The sequence below is a fragment of the Podarcis erhardii genome, assembly GCF_964252035.2.
Source record: "Podarcis erhardii genome assembly, chromosome: 4".
In the NCBI taxonomy this organism is placed as follows: domain Eukaryota; kingdom Metazoa; phylum Chordata; class Lepidosauria; order Squamata; family Lacertidae; genus Podarcis; species Podarcis erhardii.
The window spans coordinates 68,674,886-68,698,895 of record NC_138508.1 but is presented as its reverse complement, the minus strand read 5'-3'; the positions used below and the strand labels follow the sequence as shown (position 1 = coordinate 68,698,895).

Sequence of the window (24,010 nt, the reverse complement as noted above, 5' to 3'; positions counted from 1 at the left end):
AGAGTGGCTGGGGAGGCCCAGCCAGATGGGCGGGGTATAAATAAATTATTATTATTATTATTATTATTATTATTATTATTATTATTATTAGCTCCGGTTCAAAGATCTCATAACATGCTAGGTAAGGGGAGCAGAGGCTGCTCAGTTTGGCACCATCAGCCATAGCTGAAGGACACCTTATCCTGTCTCTTTTGCTCCCCTGCTAACTGGAACACCTTGAGTCCGGAGAATGTTGAAACACACTGCCGTGGTGGTGGGAATGGAACACCTTTTCCTAAAACACGGTCTGAAATGGCAGCCATTTCCCACATCCAGATGTAGAGTGTCGAACACAGTGACAAGCCACTCTTGATGCTATGGCCTTATGTAGAAACAGCAATTTGTAAACTAGCCCTTAAACTTTTGGCTTAGCTACAAACTGACTGGACTACAGAAGGAACAGGTGTTTTCTCGTGTGTGTGTGTGTGTGTGTGTGTGTGTGTGTGTGTGTGTGTATTCTTCCCCTCCTGCTTCCCCATCAGTCTCAATATGGAGCAAAAGTCCTCAGATGCCTGTGGCAAGGCAGCTCTGAATCATCTGGAACACATTTCCTAATAAACCTCAAACTACAACGTTTGACAGAATTAGATAAACATCATAATATCCATTACCGGCACTATTTAATCCAATACAAAAACTCTGTTCAAATCTGAAGTTTAAGATTGGTTTCTAATTGTATTTTGCGACACGCTGCAGCATTCTAAAACAATTAGCTACATTCAGAAAGTACATTAAACTTGGCAAGGGACTGAAGGCAAAAGTTGAAGGGCAAAGTTATGGTAGCGAGGCACGAATGTAACAGCTCTCTTTGGAGAAGTAAACACACACTCGCAAAATAAATCTGATTTGGGGAAGATCAGGCAGCTTCCTGTCTCAAATGCACCTTGCTGTCTCTTCTGCAAGGAAAGAGCCATTTTCACTGGAGAGGAAAGCACCAATCATAGTGACATTTGTAACTGAATATATGCATGGACAGATGTTGGACTATATATGGCCCAAGGTCCAGTTCCCCACACAGCTATAACCTACACCGGGTGACCTTGGGTTCAGCTTGCTTGACTATTGTGAAAATGAAATTGAGGGATACAAACATTGTGTGTTTTTTCAAGTTCCTTAAAAGAAGGGTGAGATTAAAAAGCTAACAAATATGGGGCTTATTACTATAATAATAATAGCGGGTGGCGCTGTGGTCTAAACCACAGAGCCTAGGGCTTGCCGACTGGAAGTTCGGCAGTTCGAATCACTGCGACAGGGTGAGCTCCTGTTGCTCGGTTCCAGTTCCTGCCCACCTAGCAGTTCGAAAGCACGTCAAAATGCAAGTAGATAAATAGGTACTGCTCTGGCGGGAAGGTAAACGGCATTTCCGTGCACTGCTCTGGTTTGCCAGAAGCAGCTTAGTCATGCTGGCCACATGACCCAGAAGTTGTCTGTGGACAAACGCTGGCTCCCTCGGCCTATAGAGTGAGATGAGTGCCACAACCCCAGAGTCATTCACGACTGGACCTAATGGTCAGGGGTACCTTTATCTTTACTATAAAGTGACAGATTGTCACATATTTCTGATGAATTCTACCTTCAAAACTGATTTAGCTAATAGCTGGCAAGATCTGATGCAGTTTAATCACATGGGGTGGGCAGATCATGGGAGAAGTTTCAGTGAGAGCATGATTCAAATTTTAAATACATTTAAGAGTGGCATGGGACTGAGCCACTGGGCAACATCTGTTGCAGAAAGATAGGGATTCAACAGGTTATCTTGTACAAAATGGCAACTAACTAAAAGTCTGTATCCAGCCTTTGTTTCACCCGGATCCCTAACCTTCTCTTTCTGTGTGTGCATGCAAAATGTTGAATCCATTGGTTAATCTTGGTCTGACAGCAGGGCATGCCAGGTGTGATCTTTGCATTTTTGTATGTTTGCTTTGCTGTTGCTGCTGTTCAGTTTTAAATTAATTATTTGTATTCTACACATTGTGACCAATTGTGACGGCTTATAGTTTTTAGCAATAAAGATTTTATTCATTCATGCATTCATGCATCAGTTCTGCAGACAAGTTCCTATAAATACACAGCAAAGTTTATGCTAAGGGTACAAACCAGAAAAGCCCTGCTTCCTAGATTCCATGTTACATCTTCTGCCCTGGGGACAGAGGGGGGACTTTTTATTTCTAACTCAAACCTGCTGCCTGGTGCTGAGGATATTTTGGTGTAGAGTTAAATTAACTGCCTCGCTAATCAGTTAACACAGGCATTAGAATTCAGAATTCACATTTTCTCTGTTTATTTTTGGAGTGAAATTCTACGTTCCATTTGCTCTGTGAATAAACTTAACTTTTTGGTTAAAGTAAACTGGCATGTTGATCTGGTTCTTCTTAGAACATATTCTAATTTAAACTTGAATGGAATCCAGGATCTGGCTTTTGAAGACTGCTGTTGCCTCCCACTTGTCTCTCCTGCAATCTGAAATGTCACTGTAACATCCAAATGCTTAATTTCTGGATTATATATATAGCAGACTTCCAGAATTTAGACTGTGGTCTAGTGCAGAAGCACATTTTGCTACACAATCGGATCCCCTGGGTGGCATTGTGACAGTATTACCCAATAGTGGGGGCATTAGATATACAACATTAGGGGAATGTAACATTAAAAGGTAAAGGGACCCCTGACCATTAGGTCTAGTCATGGTTGCGGCGCTCATCTCGCTTCCGGCGTACAGCTTCCGGGTCATGTGGCCAGCATGACTAAGCTACTTCTGGCGAACCAGAGCAGCGCATGGAAACGCCGTTTACCTTCCCGCTGGAGCGGTACCTATTTATCTACTTGCACTTTGACGTGCTTTCGAACTGCTAGGTTGACAGGAGCAGGGACTGAGCAGCAGGAGCTCACCCCATTGCAGGGGGAGATATTAAAGATTAACATTAAATATATATGCTAACATCAGGGCATGGATAGCTCAGTTGGTTAGAGCGTGGTGCTGATTATGACAAGGTTGCAGGTTTGATCCCTGTTATGGGATGGCTGCATATTCCTGCATTGCAGGGGGTTGGACTAGATGGCCCTCAGGGTCCCTTCCAACTCTACAATTCTATGATTAAAATATTTAACATTAAAATGTAGAATCTCTCTCGCTTACTCAGTCTCAGACACAATTTTTTTCAAAATAAATGTCTCTTCTGAATGAGATAAAAACATAAGGAGGTATTCTTCCACATCTTGTAAAAATTGTTAGGCTACAAGGTCTTGGGAAGGGGATGGTGGTGAATAATAATAATAATAATAATAATAATAATAATAATAATAATTTATTTACACGCTGCCCATCTGATGAGGCCTGTTATCTGCCTCTTTATTTCTTCTCCTTTTTCAAGGAATCTATCATTTCCAAGCTTTTTAGCTCCATTTTTAATAAAAGGCAATACATGACTATAAAAGAAAAGGAAGCATAAAATGTCTCATGATGCGAAGCAACAAATGAGAAACAGGCAATTGATATAATCTAATCTAGGATCTTAAATGTTTGGACCAAATAGAGTGCAAGTTCGATCTTCCTCTCATAAAAACCAAACCACAGTAAAATCAGCAGCTAGCTGGGAGAAAGCTGGACTTTCCTGGGGAAAGAGAAAGCGCAGGAAACAGAAACAGGATTTCAAGGTTACGGGCCAAGAGTGGGGCTCTGACAAGAAATCTCAGAGGGAGGGAATGACTTTTCCTGAGAGGTGCTCCTGGCAGTAATATCACTCGCTCCCCTCGCCAACAGCTGTTCTTACAGGCTCCCCTGAAGGAAGATGGAAGGGAAGAAATATTACAGGAGGCCCTTAAGGCAGCTGCAGACACTAGCAGAGCAAATCCATAAAAAGGCCAAGCTTAGAAAAGACACTGGTGGTGGGAAAGTCCAGAATCCTGAGGAGAATTGTCTACTGGTCTCTGCAAGGAGCCATCAACATGAAGCTCCCCTCAGTCCCTAAATATAGCATCTGCCTCAGCCATTTGCCAATCTGTTTAAATTACGTTTTTGCTTGTTTCAGAAATGACACTTCCATGTATCTCAGCTCTGCAAAGCACAGCCATGGAATTTGTTCACTGGCTCTTACATTAATTGGGTAGCCTGAGCCCAACACAGTATTTGGGGCCATGCTATTAACCCCCCCCCCCCAGGTAGTTGTTCAATGGCTTTGGTAGCAAAAAGTCATGTGCAAATTTTATTTTTATTTTTTAAAAGCAGATACACACATTGGTAGAAGTTATGGGCAGAAAAAATACTGAGAAGATCAAGAACAAATGCCATAGCACTATGCACTGAAGAAAGGCAACATGATTTACAAAAACTTTCTGGGTATCCCACTGTGTGATATGGTGAGGCAAGGCAAAGCCCAACTCGGGTGCAAGACAAAGCCAGGTTCAGCCTGGACACAAGGCAAGAGGAGGATCAGATTGGATATACTGCAGGGCTCAGTTGTCCTGCAACCTACAGTTGCTCCAGAAAGGAACACAATGAAAAAAGTCCTTATGTAGCAGCAGCAGCAGCAGCAGCAGCAGCAGCAGCAGCAGCAGCAGCAAGTAATACCTAATTGTTAGCCCCACTCGCACTGCGAGGTGCTGCTGTACTAAAAAGGGTTAAACCACAGAGCCTAGGACTTGCCGATCAGAAGGTCGGTGGTTCAAATCCCCGCGACGGGGTGAACTCCTGTTGCTCAGTCCCAGCTCCTGCCAACCTAGCAGTTTGAAAGCACGTCAAGTAGATAAATAGGTACCACTCCTGTGGGAAGGTAAACAGTGTTTCCGTGCGCTGCTCTGGTTCGCCAGAAGCGGCTTAGTCATGCTGGCCACATGACCTGGAAACTGTACACCAGCTCCCTCAACCAATAAAGCGAGATGAGCGCCGCAACCCCAGAGTCGGCCACAACTGGACCTAATGGTCAGGGGTCCCTTTACCTTTACCTTACTGCAATGGAGCAGGGGAGCCTCAGGTCTTCTGTTCAGCAAATAAGCAGCCTTCTATTATGTTTTTGATTTTAATCTTGCTCGATTTAAGATGCAGAAACATCAAAGGCAAAGAAAATTCTTAGGTTGAGCATGGATGTGTTGAAAGTGAGGCCACCCATCATTAGAGAACTCTGCAAGCTTCTGCCAGTGTTTTATATTCCTTTCAGTTTTAAGAACTTCTCGGCAAATCTAAGAAGGCTATTTTGCTGTCTCGTGTTCTTTATAACCAGTATTTCTGAATAGCTTCACAACAGAATGCTGGATACATCTGACAGGTGCAATAACCCGGAAAAATGACTTCATGCTCTTCATAAACAGCCTCTGGGAAGTCATTTAAACACAACCACAAAAAGTCTCCTGCAGGTTAGAATTACCAGTTCTGCAAGGAACAATGAGAAAGAGTTGCCAATTTAAAGCAATAATGTAAGCTATTAAATAATTTTGAATACGGTGGTGGGAGGGAGAATCACCAGATGTAAAGTCTTATACTGCAATGCTATGTACATCGTCTACTTCAAAATCCTACTGAATTCTACTGGGATTACTCCCAGGTAAGTGTGTGCAAAACTGCAGCCTTATTTCCTTACTGGAAAAACAACAAGAAGAAGAAGCAAATGGATGAGGTCTGCTGGGAAGGAATCATTTTGTAGCTTTCTAACAGTTGTTTCCACACTTTGCCTGCGGTATATGACTCTCTACAGTGCAATGATGTAAATAACTTGGCATATTGTAAAAGCTCAGCTAAGCACGGTTAGCACAGCTAGTTTGGGGGCCATCTAGGAGCCTAGCACATGATGTGAATTACAAAGGGTTGGAGAGCACTTGAGAAGAATTCAAAGAAAGAAAAGAAAAGCTGTTTGAAGAGAGAGGGAGAGAGAGAAAAAAAAGAGTGGGTTTGGTGGAGGGAGGGGAAGAGACACAACACATCCTTATTGGAGTGCTAAATCAGGCACAGGGTTTCAGGAGTTGCCAGTTTAAAAAATGCTTCACTGTCAAAGTTGGGAGTCGAGGCAGCGCACAGAACTGAGGCTGCAGTGTATAGAAGCCCACAGGCTGTCAGAATCTGAAGAGGTTCCTGGAGTGAGGGCGGAAAGCAGGAAGGAAGGAATGAAAAATATTTTAAGGCCAATTATTGTTCTTTTTTCTTTACCCTTGACTCCAAAGAATATGAAGTAGGTTTTTTTAAAAGGATTATATTCAGTCTTGACCACACCTCTCAACCACTTGGGATTTTCCAGAACATTCCATGGGCACAGACAGCAAACCATGTATTAAGTCACAACGCATCACTAGTAATGGGCAAACCCACCATACTCCCAATCAGAATTAACTCTGATTGGGAATTAATCTGGAAGATAGTTTCCTCCCACTGTCTCCTGAGAACCCCAAACGAGGTCCACAACTCTGGATTTGGTCTGGAGGTCTTGCTGCAGGGTGAAGATGACAAGGTCCACAGGCCTCAGTACCTGTCAAAGCACCTTAAAATTTCTGGACTGCCCTCACTTTGCACATATTACTAGGAAAGTAGGCAATGAGCAGTGGTAAGTTGCACAAAGAGGGTGGGGTAGATTTTAGGGATGCAAAAGAACCAGAGCCACCCCAGCATTTGCCCTCATTGGGATTACAGATAGCTCCGCCCTGCCACAGGCTTCAACTTCAACTTTCAAACTAATCACAGTTCTCCACTGTGTCCAAACGTAGGAGCTGAAGTTAGCTAACGAACTATGATTTCAAACCATGGTTTGATAACCATCACCTAACTGCACATAGAACTAAAATTTCTGAGTTCTAGTGCTACAGGGAATTGTGCTTAGTTGAGAAGAAGTAGTGCATTCTTTTAAGAGGAAACCATGGTTGGCTGAACCAGGCCAGTGCCAGTGTCCTACTAAAAATCAATGAATGATTGGAGGATGAAATTGATGGACTATGCAGAATTAGGAAGAATATGAAACCGGCGGGACCAGAGATTCACAGAAGAATGGTGTAAATTCACGGACTATTTGAAAAGTAATTGTGATGACCAGGTTACATTTGTAGGTTTGCAAGAAGTTTTGTGAGGTGAATAATTTGAATTATTGCATAATTGGATAAAGAGGAGGATGTTAGTTTGGATAATTAAAGGCAATATAAATTTAAGAAATGCAGAAGGAATGATAAAAATGGGGGATCATCAGAGGTGCTGATGGAAGTCCAGAAAGATTGTATAAGATGTGAAGTTCTGTGGTATGTATGGCAATTAATATGTTTAAAAATTAATAAAAACAATAAAAAATCAAAAAATCAATGAATGCAGAGTGAAGAGGCTAGAGACTGTGGATTGAGACCGAGAAAAATAGGCTGAGGGCTTGAAAGAACAGGACAAATGGAAAGAGAAATACCCTCATTCTTATTGTTAAGTAAGGAAGTGGGGAAGGGCTCCACGGCCAGGTACATTAAGCTCCATCCCCAGTTGCCATTCTTGTCACTCTCTATGAGTTTGGCTCCTGTGATCATAGAGGCTTCCTGCCTTTTTAGAACCTTTTCCAGGGTTATAAAATGTGCAAGGATTCCTCTACAAGCACAGGAGGTTCCCTGCTTCAGACTATCTCTCCTTCCCGCCCCCTCCTCCAGCCAATGAGCATGGGAGAACTGTAGATTACAGTGATGATGTCTGGCATTTTTCTTTCATCTTTTTAAAGAGTCTACAGTTCCGTCAATATCAATATATATATATTACGAGGGGTTTTCTGCAGAGAATGAAAGACGAAGCACGATAATGCGGTTATCGCATTTGGCCTAATCAAATTCCGCCCTGAAATTTTGTTCTGCTTAAAAAACTGCACTCTGCAAAATCAATAGCTCTATGTAATTAAAGGCAGTGTTGGTGTATTTCTTCCACACACCCAGGTCTCAAGGGACTGAGCGGGGGCACCACTTCTAGGCTATAATAGAGTTGGAAAGACACTCTTCCTCCTCCATCTCTGCTGTTATTCTTAATAGACACTCTAGTGGCTGAAATGGCTGCTGAGCAAGGGACTCTTGTTAGCCTAGAAAACAGGCGCTGCATTTTGTGAATGCCTCAGTATAAAACGCACAAGGGAATAATGATTTTCTTCACATGGTAAAACTACGCCAGTCAAATAAAATAAAAAAAACCTCTCGAAAGCCCTTTTAACCCCAAGGCTAACAAACTATTACACAGAGAAGATGCTACTGATTTGTCTAAAGGCTTCCTCTCCCCAAATACAGCACAGTTCCGATTATGAAAGTGGAATATAGTTGGGTTGGAAAGAGAGAAAGCCAACTTCCTGCAGTACTCAGAGGTTAAAGATGTCCTGGAATCAAGCCAAAGGAAGAAAGAAAGAAAAGCAAATGGCTGATCCATATTATAGGTTACGTCAGGGCTTCCTCCAGACTTCCAACAACACAGCCAGGAATTTCCATTGGGCTGCTCCAACTATCTGCTAAACTTAACCATAAAAGTGCCAGATTCATATGTCTATACAGTGGTACCTCAGGTTATGAACTTAATTCATTCCGGAAGTCTGTTCTTAACCAGAGGCGTGCATTCCTTACATAGGCCTCCTGCAGCCCCAGAAGCGGATTGCGTTCGTATCCCGGGGCAGAGTTCGCAACCTGGAACACCTACTTCCGGGTCTGTGGAGTTCATAACCCGAAGCATTCGTAAGCAGGACTGCTCGTAACCCGAGGTACCACTGTACAGTGGTACCTCGGGTTACATAAGCTTCAGGTTACATATGCTTCAGGTTACAGACTCCGCTAATCCTGAAATATTACCTTGGGTTAAGAACTTTGCTTCAGGATGAGAACAGAAATTGTGCTCCAGCGGCGCGGCAGCAGCAGGAGGCCCCATTAGCTAAAGTGGTGTTTCAGGTTAAGTAAGGACCTCTGGGACAAATTAAGTACTTAACCCGAGGTACCACTGTATTAAAAAGTACACTGACAGCACCCTATGGCTTTCAGGCTCAGCCAAGAAGAGGGTTTTCTAGGAATGTTTCTGCCATGGTAAACAAACTGAAGAAGCAGTTCTGCAGGCAGCAAAAGGACATAAGGTAGATGGTGGGCTGGCATAACAAGAAAAAAAGAAATGAACTAACAGGGGGCTCCTTTTAGTGGTAGACTGATAGAGGTGCACAAATTCAGGTTCTGAATTCCAGTGCCATTAGATCAAAGACTTCAAGAAGGGGTGGAATTTCTTAATGGCAGGGTTCTTCCTCCCAGAAAAGCCCACTAGGCCAGTTCTGCCTCTCTCTGCCTCTCTCCTTTAACATGCCCTGCCCTGCCCTGCCCTGCATGTAAACCTAAACAAAGGTGCAGCTTTGTGTTGCAGATATAGGTCAACATCCACGAGACACATTTAAAGATGGGAATTGCAACTCTGTGAAGGTTCTCCGAAAAACTCACAGCACTCTTAGCAAATGACCATTCCCAGGGTTCTTTGGGGGATGCTATGGGTAGCATTCAACCAACTGCTCCCAGCGGTTGTGGGAAAACACAGAGCAGATTTAGGGGTGCGCACATGGGGAGAAGAGGGGGGGAGAATATTCACCTTAGTGCTACATTGAAAGCAACCCAATGACTGTTAAAACTGCTATGAGAACACTTTGAATGTATGGTGTAGATATAACCACGATCTGGGGCTTGAATCCAACATTACTTGTACTTGAGAGTAAATCAATTAAATTAGGCCCATTCATTTCAGTGGGTATACTCTGAGTAAAACTTAAGTGAGCTAGAACCCTTGGACCAGAGAGATCCAAACTCCTCAGACGAGGTGGGATTTTTACAGTATGCCCCTTGGACGTGTTTGACCTGCTACTGAATTGCTCAATTTGCTTTAAAAGTTATTATTCTGGACTAAAGTTATTATTCTGGACTATGGACTACGCAGAATTAGACAAATTAACAGGAAATGTTCGTAACCGACGAGATCACAAGTTTACCGAGGACTGGAGTAAATTTGTAGACTATATGAAAAGCATATGTGATGTACAAATAACGTTTGTGGGTTTACAGGAAGCTTTGTGAAGAAATAAGTATTAGAAACGTTGTAAAAAAGAGAACAAGGGAATAGGTTTATTTAAAATAAAGGGCAATGTTAAATTTAGAATTGTGGATAGAAGATTTGAAAACGGAAGATTCGCGGATGAGCTGAAGGAAGTCAAAAATATGTATCTGTGACAATATTGAAAACGTATGTTTAAAATTTTACATTGGAAATTGATTTTTTTTTTTTAAGTTATTATTCTGGGCTGAGCTGCTACTAGCGCTTTATTGTTAATCTTGTTATTTACTTTCCAGTGCTGTTTTTCATGGTATTTTATTGATATTTGAATTTTTCATCAAACATTGCCATTTTAATATTTTGTATGTGTGTAAGCTGGCTTGTGAGGGCTTGGCCCTAAAAGGCAGCCAAAAACCGATCACTAAATAAATAAATAAATAAATAAATAAATAAATGTTATAGATCAAAGAAAGAGAGAAGGGAGTAGCTGTATTAATAACATGGGGAACATGGTCGAAGGCACTTACGCAGCTCTTCCCGGTGCTTCTCTGTTTGCTCAAAATACTGGCGGAGCTCTTCTGTGATCTCCATGTTGCTCAAGTCACACTCGATATCCCCTTCGTCTTCGGAATCAGTGTCTGTTTCGGAATCGCTTTCCACGACCCCTCTGCCTGCGGCATTACGTGGGGCATGTTGAGACCTGGGTTGGCTCCCTCGTGTGAAAGCAGAATAGGACCCGGTCCTCAGAGGCTCCCCTTCATCCCAATCAGAGTAGCGTCCACTGGGAAGACTTTCAGAAGGAGGAAATGGCGGACTGTACAAGGACTCCATGGCTTTCCTGTAAGCATAACGGTGCCTGCTCATCCACTCCATGGCTTGGCTGTAATGCTTCCAGTATCTCGCATAGACATTTTGGGAATACCATGGCCCTTTCTCTTGAGTCGTTGAATCCCCCTAAGAACATGGGCAAAGACAAAAAAAATCAATTATTTCTACAGCATGTCCTCCATCTCCCAATTAATTCATGCAGCCTATTCCTGCCACTAATTCGGAAAGCAATGCACCTTTCTGTCCTACTATTAGCTCAGTCGCAAGCACATGGCTCTTAGGTGGTTATCACATTCAGGTGGTTGGTAAAATATTTTGATTTATAAGGCACTGGCAGCTTTGCACCAATCCTAAGATCACCTACCGTATTTTTCGCCCCATAGGGTGCACCGGCCCATAGGGTGCACCTAGTTTTTTGGGGGGGAAATAAAGAAAAAAAAATTATTTCCCCCCCCCAGGGGCGGGGCTGGGGCGGGGGAAGCCCGAGCTTCCCCCGACCCCAGAACAGGCTGCTATCCACAAGCCTAGGGAGCCCGGTGGGAAGTCGCGCCGGACTCCCCAGGCTTGCAGAGAGCTGCCCGAAGTCGGGCAACTCTCCCACGGCTTGCGGAAAGCTGCGCGAAGCCCGAAGCCTGCAAGGAGCTGCGCAAAGCTCACTCAGCGCGCCCCCGGCTTCAGGATGCAGGCAGCTCTCCGCAAGCCTTGGGAGAGCTGCACAACTTCGCGCAGCTCTCCCACGGCTTGCCGACAGCTGCACGAAGCTCGAAGCCTGGGGTGCGCTGAGCTCAGTGCGCCCCAGGCTTCGGGATGCAGACAGCTCTCCGCAATTTGTGGGAGAGCTGTGCGACTTTGCGCCAGGCTCCCATGGCTTGCGGATAGCTTCCTGAAGCCTGGAGTGCAAGAGGGGTCGGTGCGCACTGACCCCTCTCGCTCTCCAGGCTTCAGCGAAAGCCTGCATTCGCCCCATAGGACGCACACACATTTCCCCTTCATTTTTGGAGGGGGAAAAGTGCGTCCTATAGGGCGAAAAATACGGTAAGTTGAGAGAAGCCCCCAGGAGCCTGAAATTGGGTAGCTCACTAGCTCCAAGTGGATAAGAGATAAGGCCACAGGCTTGATAAGGCTTGCTCTGTGTCTACTATAACTCTATCCTTAAAGTAAGGGAGAGCATTTCCCTTGATTCATCCAAGCCAGAAGAGAATCACTCATGTAACTAGGGTATCCTTTTGCTCCTTGGCCACCTTCTTCTGTTCAAGGCAACCTAGGATTAAATCCAGCATCTGTTAAAAGAGAAGAATCAATCAGATGTGCAACCTCCATTGCCTGTGGAAAAACCCATCTCTAATCAGCAAGATGCAACGTGCAACAGTTCAATAAGGCATTAATCTCTCTCAGTCAACACACACTTGTGAACCTGGTTGCACAAACTCAACCCATTTGCTTAAGCCGAAAAGGATGCTCAAATAGCTAAACAGCGGTGGGGCGAGAGCTAAATGGCGTGCAGAGATCCCTCAAGCATTTAAGCTGACAAGAGATTTAGCAAGGCAGTCCCAGTTTATACATTATCCTAGTGTCTCTCCTCTCCACTATGAAGATGACCTGGGGGGTCTTTAACTGAATAGACCCCCATGCATACCGATGCTCTCTCCCTCTTTTTCAAAGGAGAGAAATTATGTGAACAGGACCTCAAAACTATTGGCGTTGGCATGGAAGACGACATGCCATGTCATCTGTGTGTGGGGTATCCTGCTCCTCAATCAAGTAAGGGCAACATGAACCAAGGCACTGACACCCCCTCCCTACTAGGCACCCCTCAAAAAACCCCAATTCACTACTATGGTGAGAAACATTGCACTCTTATTTCAACATGAAAAAGCTGTCAAGATTAACTTGAGGTCATGAAGCAGCCCCGAGTCTCCGTGCTTTATGAATATACATTTTGGAGGCAAAATCCTGAACGCTTCAGAATTTGACAGGATTGACTTCTGCCGCGCGAGTATTCCGCCCTAAACTATTAAGAATAAATGAATTCCAAAAGCCTAATTGTATTTACTCTTGCCATTCAGTTTTGACAATGAGTCTTAAGAGGTCAGTCTCCTTTTGTTTATGGCAAGTTTCACTTTCTGGTTCCCATGGACTAATAGGACGCACTTTTTTGTGTCAGACATACTTGAATACAAGTAGAAGTCTCCTCCTCCCCTCCCAGCCCATCTCTGAAAGGCTTTGGTGGGGGAGGGGCGGAGGCCTAACAATGGGCTTGATATGCATCTCACTGAAGTCAATGGCAACATTCCTATTATTTTAATGGCGCTGGACTGCTCCCAATGGCCTTTGGAAACCAGCTTTTAAGAACAAGGGCAAATAGCTCCAAATTATTTTTATATGGAACTTTTAAAATTAAAAAGTTCATGCATTCACAATTTTGTATACATTTAAAATTTCATAAAATAATATTGGGAACATCAGGACTTACTGTGTAGTCCTAACCATGCCAACTCTTGTTTAATTTAATGGGGCTTACTTCCTTGTTATGATTAGCTGTAGAAGCCCTATTTATTTCAGTGGGTCTACTCTTAAGTATTACCAAGTCTGGATCTAACCGAATCAATTCGGTTCCGGGTTTGGTATACCACATCCTGGATGAAAATAAAATGCCAGGTGGTGATTGCACCATTCAGAGCATATTGGTAGAATTGCATCCCAGAACTTTATCATCTCAAAAAGTACATGGATCACTGTGCATTTGAAAGTGACCCACATCAAATGTCCATTAGCTTAACCTTTTCCCTAACATGCTACCTTTATCTATGTAGCTCTGAATTCGTCACATAGCCAAGTCAAGACTGCATCCATTCTAAAAGCAACTGCACTATATTTTAATAATAAGGTTTGCTAGCTTTACTCACTGAATTTTTAAGGATACATCACAACAGTTCTAACAGTTTTGAGTGGCAATGCCACTCAAGGCAATCCTGGACCAAACTGTTTCTCAAGCGGATCTTGGTGGCGACTGCAGCAAAGAAAGTGGAATACAGCTGGCTGATTTGCCTAGCTGTTGTTAATTTAGGAGAGGAACACAAAGGATCGTTTCAAGTAGTCAGAATTGTGATTCTGATGTTTAGCCAAATACTTCTTTTCGGGGGAATGAGGGGAGGAAGAGAAGGGGTAGAAGTGACCCTGGGAAACCTCAGAATGCTGCAGGGAATGTTAAGAAGAAGCCTAGGTGTTTAAAAACATTTAAAAGGGGGGTGGGGAGAGAGAGAGAGAGAGAGAGAGAGAGAGAGAGAGAGAGAGAGGGGGAACTGTGAAGCCCAGTTGAATCAATTCTATTATACATTGCATCAGTTGAAACAATTGTATTGCACATCACCACTATCAGCAGGCTGTTTCCAATTGGGTCTCTCCACTGGCTCTGTAACCCAGATAATGTTTGTTACTGGAAAGTGATTTTTACTTTCCCCCCCTTTCCTCTGTAGTTCCCTCTCAAAATCTGCTCCAGAAGGTTGGGGAACAGTATGGCAGGTGGCACAGAGAAAGGGGCACTATGCAAAAATCGCCTCCCTCTCTCCTTTTGGCTCATAGAAGCCTCCACTGGATCAAAGAGCCTTCCATCACAGGAGGAACTCAATTGGACACAACCCACATCATCATCATCATCACCACCACCATCTTCTTCATCACAACATATGGCCTTCCTGAGCTGTATACAGTGGTACCTCGGAAGACCAACGGAATCCATTCTGGAAGTCCGTTCGACTTCCAAAACCAAGGAAGTTCCTGCAGCCAATCGGAAGCCACGGAGGACGTTCGGGTTCCAAAGAACGTTCACAAACCGGAACACTCACTTCTGGGTCTGCGGCATTTGAGAGCCAAAACGTTCAACTTGCAAGGTGATCGGGATCCAAGGTAATACTGTGTATTATGCTTGCAGTGCTACCTTTCACAGACCTCTTATCTCGAGAATCTCATGTCTTAAGATGTATGCAACATAACACTCATGGTTTTAGGTCTGTGCATTTATTATGCCAAAAATAGCATTTTGCTCCCACTCCTATTCCCAGCCGCTTCCTTATTTACCCTGCAAGAAGCGGTCAAGTGTCATTTAGGGGGACACATAAATACGTGGAACAGAGCTGCAAACAAACAAGTGTTTGCAAACACAGCTACTAATTCCTAATAGGGGTTGGTGCAGCTTCTTGTCAATTCTACACTGGGGGCAAACCTGTGAAATGGCCCCAGTGGAGTGAAGGGAGAGGAAGATTCCTCAGTTAGGGCTTCCAAGGCTTGAGCTTCCAAGGTTTGAGCTCAACTTCTCCTTGATAATATAGGAGGGGGGGGGGGTTATCCATCCTCAGAGTCTTTCCTCCTCCTATATTTCTGATTCCTCTACATACAGGTACGCCACCCTACATGACTCAACTGTTCTCAGCAGCACACGCACTTCTTCACATAGAATCAGCACCATGGACTCTATAACCAACCGCTATCCATGTATTGCAACTATTTGCTGCAAGCTGCCCAGAGGCATTTGTGTTTTGCAGCACCACTCAAATGCTGTAGGGATAAACACAGAGACAGAATCCAACAAATGTTTCTTGGGTCCCAAAGGCCCACCTGCCTCACGCCCCATTTCTCTTTCCTCCAAATCTGCCATGATGCCCTCTTTACGCTTAACCATTCTAAGCAATCTGAGCACATGTCTTTATTACGAGACAAGGCTTTAAAATGCTCGTTTGTTAAGGGAAGACTCACTGGCCATCCCTTTTCCCCATTAAACACACACACACACACACACACACACACATCGTACCTCAATTAAAAATGTTCCTGTGATCCCCTACAAAACTAATAACAATACTCTACAAAATTATTCATATATATACATGGTCCCAATGAGTTCAAAGGTGCTTACGACCAGGCAAGCAAGTGTAGTAGGACTGCAACACAAAATAATATGCCACTGGGGTTAAAAAGCAACAACTTGTGCTTGAAGTAGATGCCTTCTATGCTTGTCATTGGCTAATTAGCAGCTGAGATGGATGCTCCTGCCTGCTCATTTCATGCCTGCCTCCTCAATCAGGTTATCTTGACAGGCTGCTCTGTTGTATGTCTCTCCCTATCATCTCCTTTGCACAAGGCAATATGATTTGTAAGCAGCCCTATGGTGGTATTCGGCAAGAGATCAGCCAACTTGGCCAGAGCTACTGAGAGCTGTGTGGTAGAAGGATCCCACCCAGGCTATTCTGGCTTCTTCCCCTTCCTCACGCTTCAGAGGGCCTTTGACAAGGTAGCCTATACATATGTAAATATCAATTTTAGTAACAATGGATTCTAAATACAGAGGTTCTCCTGTGTTTTAACCTTTCGTAAGGTGCTTCGAGAGGTTTCGTAAAAAGCGCTGAACGAACAACAACAATATATTAATGTGGATTTAGGTACCACAGCACACAATTTGAATACCAAACTGATACATGCCAAAGACCATCAATAAATAGAAAGGATCTTACCATGATCTATGGGAATGTGCACCAGCGACCGATGCAAACTAAAAGACAAGAGGAAAATAAAAAGGGGAAGAAATTAAATGTTTACATAGAGACGAGTACAAAATTAAGCCTGTAGCCAGTTAGGTTTTCAGATTCAACTCAAGGTGCTTGTTTTGATCTTTAAAACGCAAGAAGGTTCAAGGTTAAGGGGTGGACTTTGGTAATATGGAGCCCTGAACGAGGACAAGATTTGATGCCCTCCCCGTTCAGGCCTTCTGTTCTGCACATACTCTCAAGTGCACTACGGCGTAGTTGTGGCAACTCAAATCGCCCAACTGACCAGGGCCTAACTCTGAGTAGGTGCCCATATATACAAATAATGAGGGGTGTGCAATACTGGCCACATGGGGTGCAAGCAGGAACTCCAATTATCTTTTTCAGCAAGATTTTTTCCATCGCTAAAGCCCAGTGGATCTGAATGAAAGGAGATGAGTGATAACAGGATTGCGTCCATTCATCTGAAATGCAAATTAGGACACCACTACAAGGCAGCACAAAGGCACAGCTAGCACAATTGTACAGCTGAGAAAGAGCAAGCGAGAGAGAAAGAAAGAGAGAGAATGATCATTACTCACTCACCCTTTGCCGCAAAAGGTGTTGGAAGTTCATACACCCTTGCTGACAAGACTACTCACATGAGAAAAGATCTGAAATTTCTCAGGCCCAAAGATGCTAAGGAGATGGAATTTACAGTCATTCTCCCTAGTTTTCAAGGGAAGCAGAAAAAACCTACAGGAATACTAAGCTGGCGGTGATTATTAACAGAAGACTGCAGAGATTCTGCTGTACTCCGAGCCTGCAGATCTGTAGCACATTAAGCTCCAGTTCCATTTTGTATGTCCCAAACCGTTCTGTTTCCCATGCTCCAGCTCTTTTAAAGTTTGTCCATGTCTCTCATAGTTTATACATGCTCACTGAATTTCTTTAATATGACACATCTGGTCTCTGGCAAGGTCGCTGTTATAAGTATAACAAGGTCCCTTTCCCACATTTAGGATACAGAGTCTTTTATATTTGCCTCTCCTGTTTGCGGACTATTCTTAGGGTGGCAAAAGGGTGACATTCAACTAAGTTTGACTCAGAGTAGACCAGCTGAAGTTAATGAACACTAAATTAGGTCCATTAATTTCAATGGGTTCTACTCTGAGTAAAGCTTAGCTGGCCAAATATCTTTATTAATAGACTGACTGCCTGGATCAAAAAGAATCACCTCTGAACTGTCCCAGTTATATGCAGAAGTGTTTCAGACAAGGGCAAATGTTTTCCACTTTTCATTTTGCATTTCGAGAAACTGGCAGCTTGATGGGAGCCAACATAACTGTGGACTCAAAAGTTCAATTTGTGAACAGCTGCTGATTGTTGAAGCCACTGTGTGCAGGACTCTTGATTTCCGTCACAAGGTGGCACCAAAACTATATGAACTGGGGGTGCTGCTTGTCTGAGTTCATTTTATAAATCCAGGGTGGGAGCTGATGGAAATCCAACAACACAGATTTTCCATCCCTAATGTAAATGAAAATATTATCTGGTCCCATGTGGATTCTTATTATTATGTATTAAATTTCTTTACTGCCCTTCACCAGAAGATCGCAATATATAAAACTGCAATATAAAAAAACCACAAAAAATACATAGCATAATAACAAACAAAAACTAAAACCCTCACAGTTTAAAGGGCCATAGATTGTTTAATTAGTCAAATGCCTGGGAGAAGAGGAATAATAATGATAATAATTTATTATTTATACCCTGTCCATCTGGCTGGGTTTCCCCAGCCACCCTGGGCGGCTCCCAACAAAATATTAAAAACACAATAAAACATCAAACATTAAAAGCTTGCCGATACAGGCTGCCTTCAGATGTCTTCTAAAAGTCAGATAGTTGTTTATTTCCTTGACATCTGATGGGAGGGCATTCCACAGGGCGGGCAGCACCACCAAGGCGGCCCTCTGCCTGGTTCCCTGTAACTTCGCTTCTCGCAGGGAGGAAACCGCCAGAAGGCCCTTGGTGCTGGATGATTTTTAATTGCATTTCTACACAGATGCCGTGGGTCACCTGAATGAAGCTTGCGAGCAACTGGTGGTCCATGGACTTCCGTTTGGGAACCCCTGATCCAGAGTATCCTCCTCAAGTTCAGACAGACAAAAAAGCGATACAGGGCCATAAAGGCAAGAAGCTGATAAGGGCAGTTTTCGCCCACTCTTGGTGGCTGAAGCCTTTATACCTCACAAAATATTAAGGGAATCTGCTGTGCCAGAACACTTTAATACAATTGCAATTAACCCAGTGGCAAAAGTTCTCATTGTTTTACACACTTAATCCTTCCTCTAAGCAACATTTCCTCCATCCCAGCTGATTGCCACTGTTGCAAAACCATAAACACCAACATGGGGCCTCTCAGGAATTCATGACCCTGGCAAGGGAACGTGTTCTGTAGCTTTATGGGAAAACCACCACATTCCTGAGAAGTGGAATTGTGGGTTACGAAGTCTTGGCTGTGCTTAACGGGGATGGAGAAAGAGAGAATAGATTAATGGCAGAAAGGGTTCAGATTGCTAATCTGTTTCAGCCACCATGATGAGAAAAAGGGACTTGGTTTAAGAAAAGAGGAACAAATTCATAACAAATTGGAAGAACTCCTTCAGCATAAACTGCAGAAAGTAGCATTTTACTAGTAAACAAAGTTGCTGAGGCAATTTAAAAGCTCTCCTCTAGATTATGCAGACATCAGAAGTCTCTGACCTTTTCCCTCAGACAGAGAGGTGGATTCCTCACCCAAATGTCAACCTTTTGTCCCTCATAAAAACCACACAGAGTGGCAGACTTTCATTCACCATTATGACTTCTATAATTGCTAGCATTGCTAGAAAAATCCGATTCATCTTCTAAGTTTTTGTGGTATGTTAATGCTTGGGATTTAAATCTAAAGCAATGGAGGCTCTAAGAAACTCTGTTCTGCTTCAACATTCAGCCTTACCCTGCATTTCTGCACAAGTTAATTCTGATGGTAAATGTAATCAATTATCGCATGCATGCAAATCCCCAAGCGTGCATGAGTGGCTGGCTCTGAAACTGCTACGTCCAACAGCTGCACCAATTTAAACCCTGTACAGCTTTAAATCCTGTACAGATTTCATTTCTTGTGTCAGAAAAGTTAAGTCTGCTCATCTCAGCATGACATGACTGCACATAACATGTATTTAAAAGGAAAACCAGGACCAAAGTGACCCAAATTTTGAATAAAGAAAAGTTGAACCATGCAATATGTCACACACTTTTGGGGGGGGGCAGGTGTGCAGATATGTATTTGGGTAACTCATTCTGCTTCTGTTAGCTTTGAGGAGTGGCAAGTAGTTCAGGCTACTGAAACACTGGCACTGGAAATCTGACTCACACAAGCACAATCCTATGTATGTCTACTCAAAAGTAAGCCCTGATGCGTTCAACAGGATTTATTCACAGGAAATTGGGTACTGGAGTGCAGCCTAAAGGATGAACTGTAGCGACGAAAACTTCAAAAGACTGGCAGATATCTGATTAGTAAATGTAGTTAGGTTGGTTGCATTGTCTTCTAGGATATTACTGTATTTATGGTCATTTGCTTAGTTTTTTCAAAGATATAAAAGAGGGAGGGCAGGACAGAGAGAATGCAATGCTTTTTTAATTGGAAATTAAAATGTTACCTAGATCCCATATTTCTTTGATATATGGGCTTATCAGCAGTAAAGACCAGAAAGAGGATACAGTGGTACTTCCGGTTATGAACTTAATTCATTCCGGAGGTCCGTTCTTATCCTGAGGCGCGCTTTCGCTAATGGGGCCTCCGGCACGCAATTTCCGTTCGCATCCTGGGGCAAAGTCTGCAACCAGGAGCAGTTACTTCCAGGTTAGGGGAGTTCATAACCTGAAGTGTTCGTAACCCAAAGCGTTTGTAACCAGAGGTACCACTGTACAATTGTTCCTAGCCAAAATCTCTCACTTTAAAAAAATAGCAGTTGTCCCATGTCAGCTTCACTCTATTTTCCCACCAACTAGGTTAGTCATTTATATTTAATTATTGCATTTATATGGTGCTTTTCCTCAGAGGAGCTCAAGGCATGATTCCGCCCCCCTTCCCATTTTATCTTCACAACAACCCTGTGAGGTAAGTTAGGCAAAGCGACTGTGACCGGCCCAGGGTCACCCAAGTGAGCTTCATGGATGAGTGGGGATTTGAACCCTGGTCTCCCAGGCCCTAGTCCAATGCTCTAACCACTACAGCAGAGTTATTATGCCAAGACCAAGACATAAAATGTGCATAAGAATGGAAAAGATGTATTATGCCACCCGCAAGAAATGTATCACACACCATTTCCTGAATTCTGGATTTCTAAATAAACTAACAAGCAACCCCTGCCCTGGAAACCAACCATAAATAGTTCTGCTCAATAAATGGGATGTTTACATAAACATAAGTAGCACAATAAAGCAAGCATCTCTGTTTTGAAGATTTGTCACTTGTATGCAGAGTGACTTTAACCGTCACTTACAGTAACTTGCCAGACTCCATGCCCCACAACACCTTTGACTTTATTTTTCATTTCATCTACTTAACAGTAATTGCATTTTTAACCCACCCTTCCACCAGGGTGGCTTGCAACAGTACTTTCCTCACCCATTTTATACGTAACTTCGCCCAGCGAGCTTCAGGGCTGAATACAAATTTGAACCTGGCTCTCCAGTCTCAGTTCTGTAATCTAGCCATGGCATCACTCGTTGTTCTCAATATATGCCAGCAATAAATTAACAGCTGCCTAGGAGGCAGGGGTCCACCAGGGGTAGCTTTCTCCTAGCCAAGCAAGTCTTCAGGAGAATGGGTATCATATACAGGGGGCTGCTTAATTTTTTAAAAAAGTAATAATACAGCACTTCTGTTTATAAAGCAGCTGCCCAATTTTAATCCTCTTCACCTTGAAGAGCAGAAGGCAAGAAGGCCTCAGGAGCATCCTTGATATATTTTGCAAGTATTTTGAGGGCAGCAGCCCAGAACAGACCACCTTTCCTCAGTTGGGTATCCTTAGCCATGGCTCATCTTGGCTGGGAAAGGCTGGTGTGGCCAAAGTTAGAGAGTAGACGCCGAAATGGTCTGGCTGGGTCTCTAAGGCAAGCTTCCTCAACCTTGGCCCTCCAGATGTTTTTCGCCTACAACTCCCATGATCCCTAGCTAGGAGGACCAGTGGTCAGGGATGATGGGAATTGTAGTCTCAAAACATCTGGAGGGCCGAGGTTGAGGAAGCCTGGTCTAAGGCAGCATTTCCCAACCTTGGGCCTCCAGCTGTTTTTGGACTACAACTCCCATAATCCTCAGCTAGCAAGACCAGTGGTCAGGGATGATGGGAATTGTAGTTCGAAAAACAGCCGGAGGCCCAAGGTTGGGAAACACTGGTCTAAGGCATTGCGCGCCCTCCCACTAACTCGGGGAAGCGAATTCCCAGGTGGTTTCGCGGGCGCGCAGTAAACGGGGCGATGGGAACAGGATGCGGGAAAGAGCAGGATCCGATTCCTCTCCTCGGCCAGAGCAGCGTGGGCAGCAGGGCACCTGCCCTTGGGAACTCCTGGTCTATTTCTCCGCTGGAGAGGAGCGGCATCTTCAGCAGCGGCATCGGCAAAGCCCCGCCCCCCCCCCCCCGCTGCCCACCCAGGAAGCAAAAGTAACCGGCTGGGATCGGGGTAAACATACTTCGGGCGCAGGGCGCGCAGCAAGAACCGAAGACCGCGCCGCGCCCGGCTCTTCCTTCCTGCAGGCGGGGAAAGGGAAGAGGTGGAGCCTCGCCGCTACGGGGAAGCCAAACGCCCGAGCTGCGTCTCTTTCGCGGGGCGAGGGCGGCATCTGCTGGATCGGAAGCAAGTAACGCTGTGCCCGGAAAGAGAATTGGCTGCCTATGCCTCATGCTTTTAAAGCACGTTCAACGCAGGCGCCTACCCATCCCACGTCCTGGGAACTGTAGTTTGCTCAGGGTGCTGGGAATTGAAGCTCGAGTAAATTACAGTCCCCCCCCCCTCTCTCTCTCTCTGCTTTTAATACATTGTGTTTTAATGTCGTAACCCGCCTTAACAGTGAAAGGCTGGTAGTTAATAATAATAGTAATAATAATCAGCTCCAGTCAGCATGACCAACAGGCAGGGATTTGTAGTCTATCAACATCTGGAAGGCCAGAGGTTCCCAGCCCAATGGGCAGGCTTGGTGTCTGTGTGTGTCATCGTGTGCCATAACTTACAAGCTATGACTCCCAACAGCTTGAAAAGGATGCGCACACACACACACACACACACACACAACCAAAGCAAACAACATTATTGAGCTTTGTCCAAAGTTTCAATGAAGCTCAGAATGACCTAGCCAAACAGGAATGGGGATGAAGGTATCTCACCTATCACCAGTGCTGTTTTCTGAGGGTACGCAGGGGTACCTATACCCCTAAACATTTTGTAAATCTTAAGTTTGGCCTCATTGCAGGGCAGTATTTCAATGTGAGTAGGAAAATGAGAGTAACCCTAAACAATTTTTTTTAAAAAAAAGCACTGCCCATCACTATGACAAAAAGGCAATCCTCACCATTGCCACACATTATAAAGCTGTCCATAGGAATGAGAGAGGAGTTCTGTTCCATAACTGTTCAGATGTTGCTGCACAACCGGGGTCCTATGTGATACCAAGCATGAGACAAGTGGTTGTGGCTTGGGAAAACCACTTTGTGAGCCGAATTAGGATCCCTGATGGGCCTAATTAGGACCGGGCTGGAGGTTCCTCACTCCTGATTTAATATATGCAACATTTGTACAGTTTTAAACTGTTCTTGGGATGGTATTCTCTGATGAACTAGAGAATTAACCTATGGCTAATTTCATGTGGAGAAAAGGAAGCACACACAGAGAGAGAAACAGAGAAGGGGCACATCATCCATTCTTGGTTCTGACTCCACCCACTACCAGCATATGCCCCTTGACAGATTAACCCCCAAGGTACTGTGGACCTACTCACTCCTGTTTTAGTCTAGTTAGTGAGTTTATGTTTGCTTTGGTGCATTTTATAGCCTTGGCATGCCTTGGTATGTTGTGAGCTGCCTTTTGAATGCTTATCCTCAAAGCCAGTGTAATTTATAAATAAATAAATAGGAATACTTTGTACATGCTGGCAATCTTTGCATCTTTGGGTAAAATACATATATAACATTGCTTGACCACCCCATTAGTTTTTGACCTTGAATGCTGGCTGGGAGGATGAGAGTTTAAATCCAACAGCTAAGTTGGAGAAGGCAGACCTGCTGCATAAGTAAGCACATTTGTTGAGAGTCCTACTGACCTAAAGCTGAATGTTTGTATATTTCTGATGATGTTTTCATTGCTGCTGACATTTCAAGCTAATACAGACAGCATTTGCTTGCAGCCAAACGGTCTCCAAGCAATTACAGAAGTGGAATTGCATGCAAACTGAAAAGAAATCTTTGATCTCTACAGGCCTGGCAGCCGCTCTGCTTTCTTTAATAGAGTATTGAACAAAGTCTATCATTACGGTCTTGTTTTAATTGGTTCTATAGTTCCCATCAACCCTCTTCAGCCTGATAGA

The 24,010-nt window shown here is 43.9% G+C and overlaps 1 protein-coding gene across 2 annotated transcripts in view; it reads right to left on the bottom strand.

The window, feature by feature from the left end:
* Nucleotides 1–22,210, bottom strand: part of GEMIN8 (gem nuclear organelle associated protein 8) — a 41,019-nt gene extending 18,809 nt beyond the window's left edge. Inside the window, exons 1-3 of one of the 2 annotated variants that reach the window (XM_081858782.1) lie at nt 22,124–22,210; nt 16,366–16,403; nt 10,558–10,984 (exon numbers count right to left, since the gene is read on the bottom strand). In XM_081858782.1, the coding sequence (XP_081714908.1) occupies nt 10,558–10,984; nt 16,366–16,368 (430 nt within the window). In that variant the 5' untranslated portion in view covers nt 16,369–16,403; nt 22,124–22,210. The remainder of the gene's footprint in view (nt 1–10,557; nt 10,985–16,365; nt 16,404–22,123) is intronic. The other variant, XM_081858783.1, reaches the window with a different exon arrangement.
* Nucleotides 22,211–24,010: the final 1,800 nt, after the last annotated feature.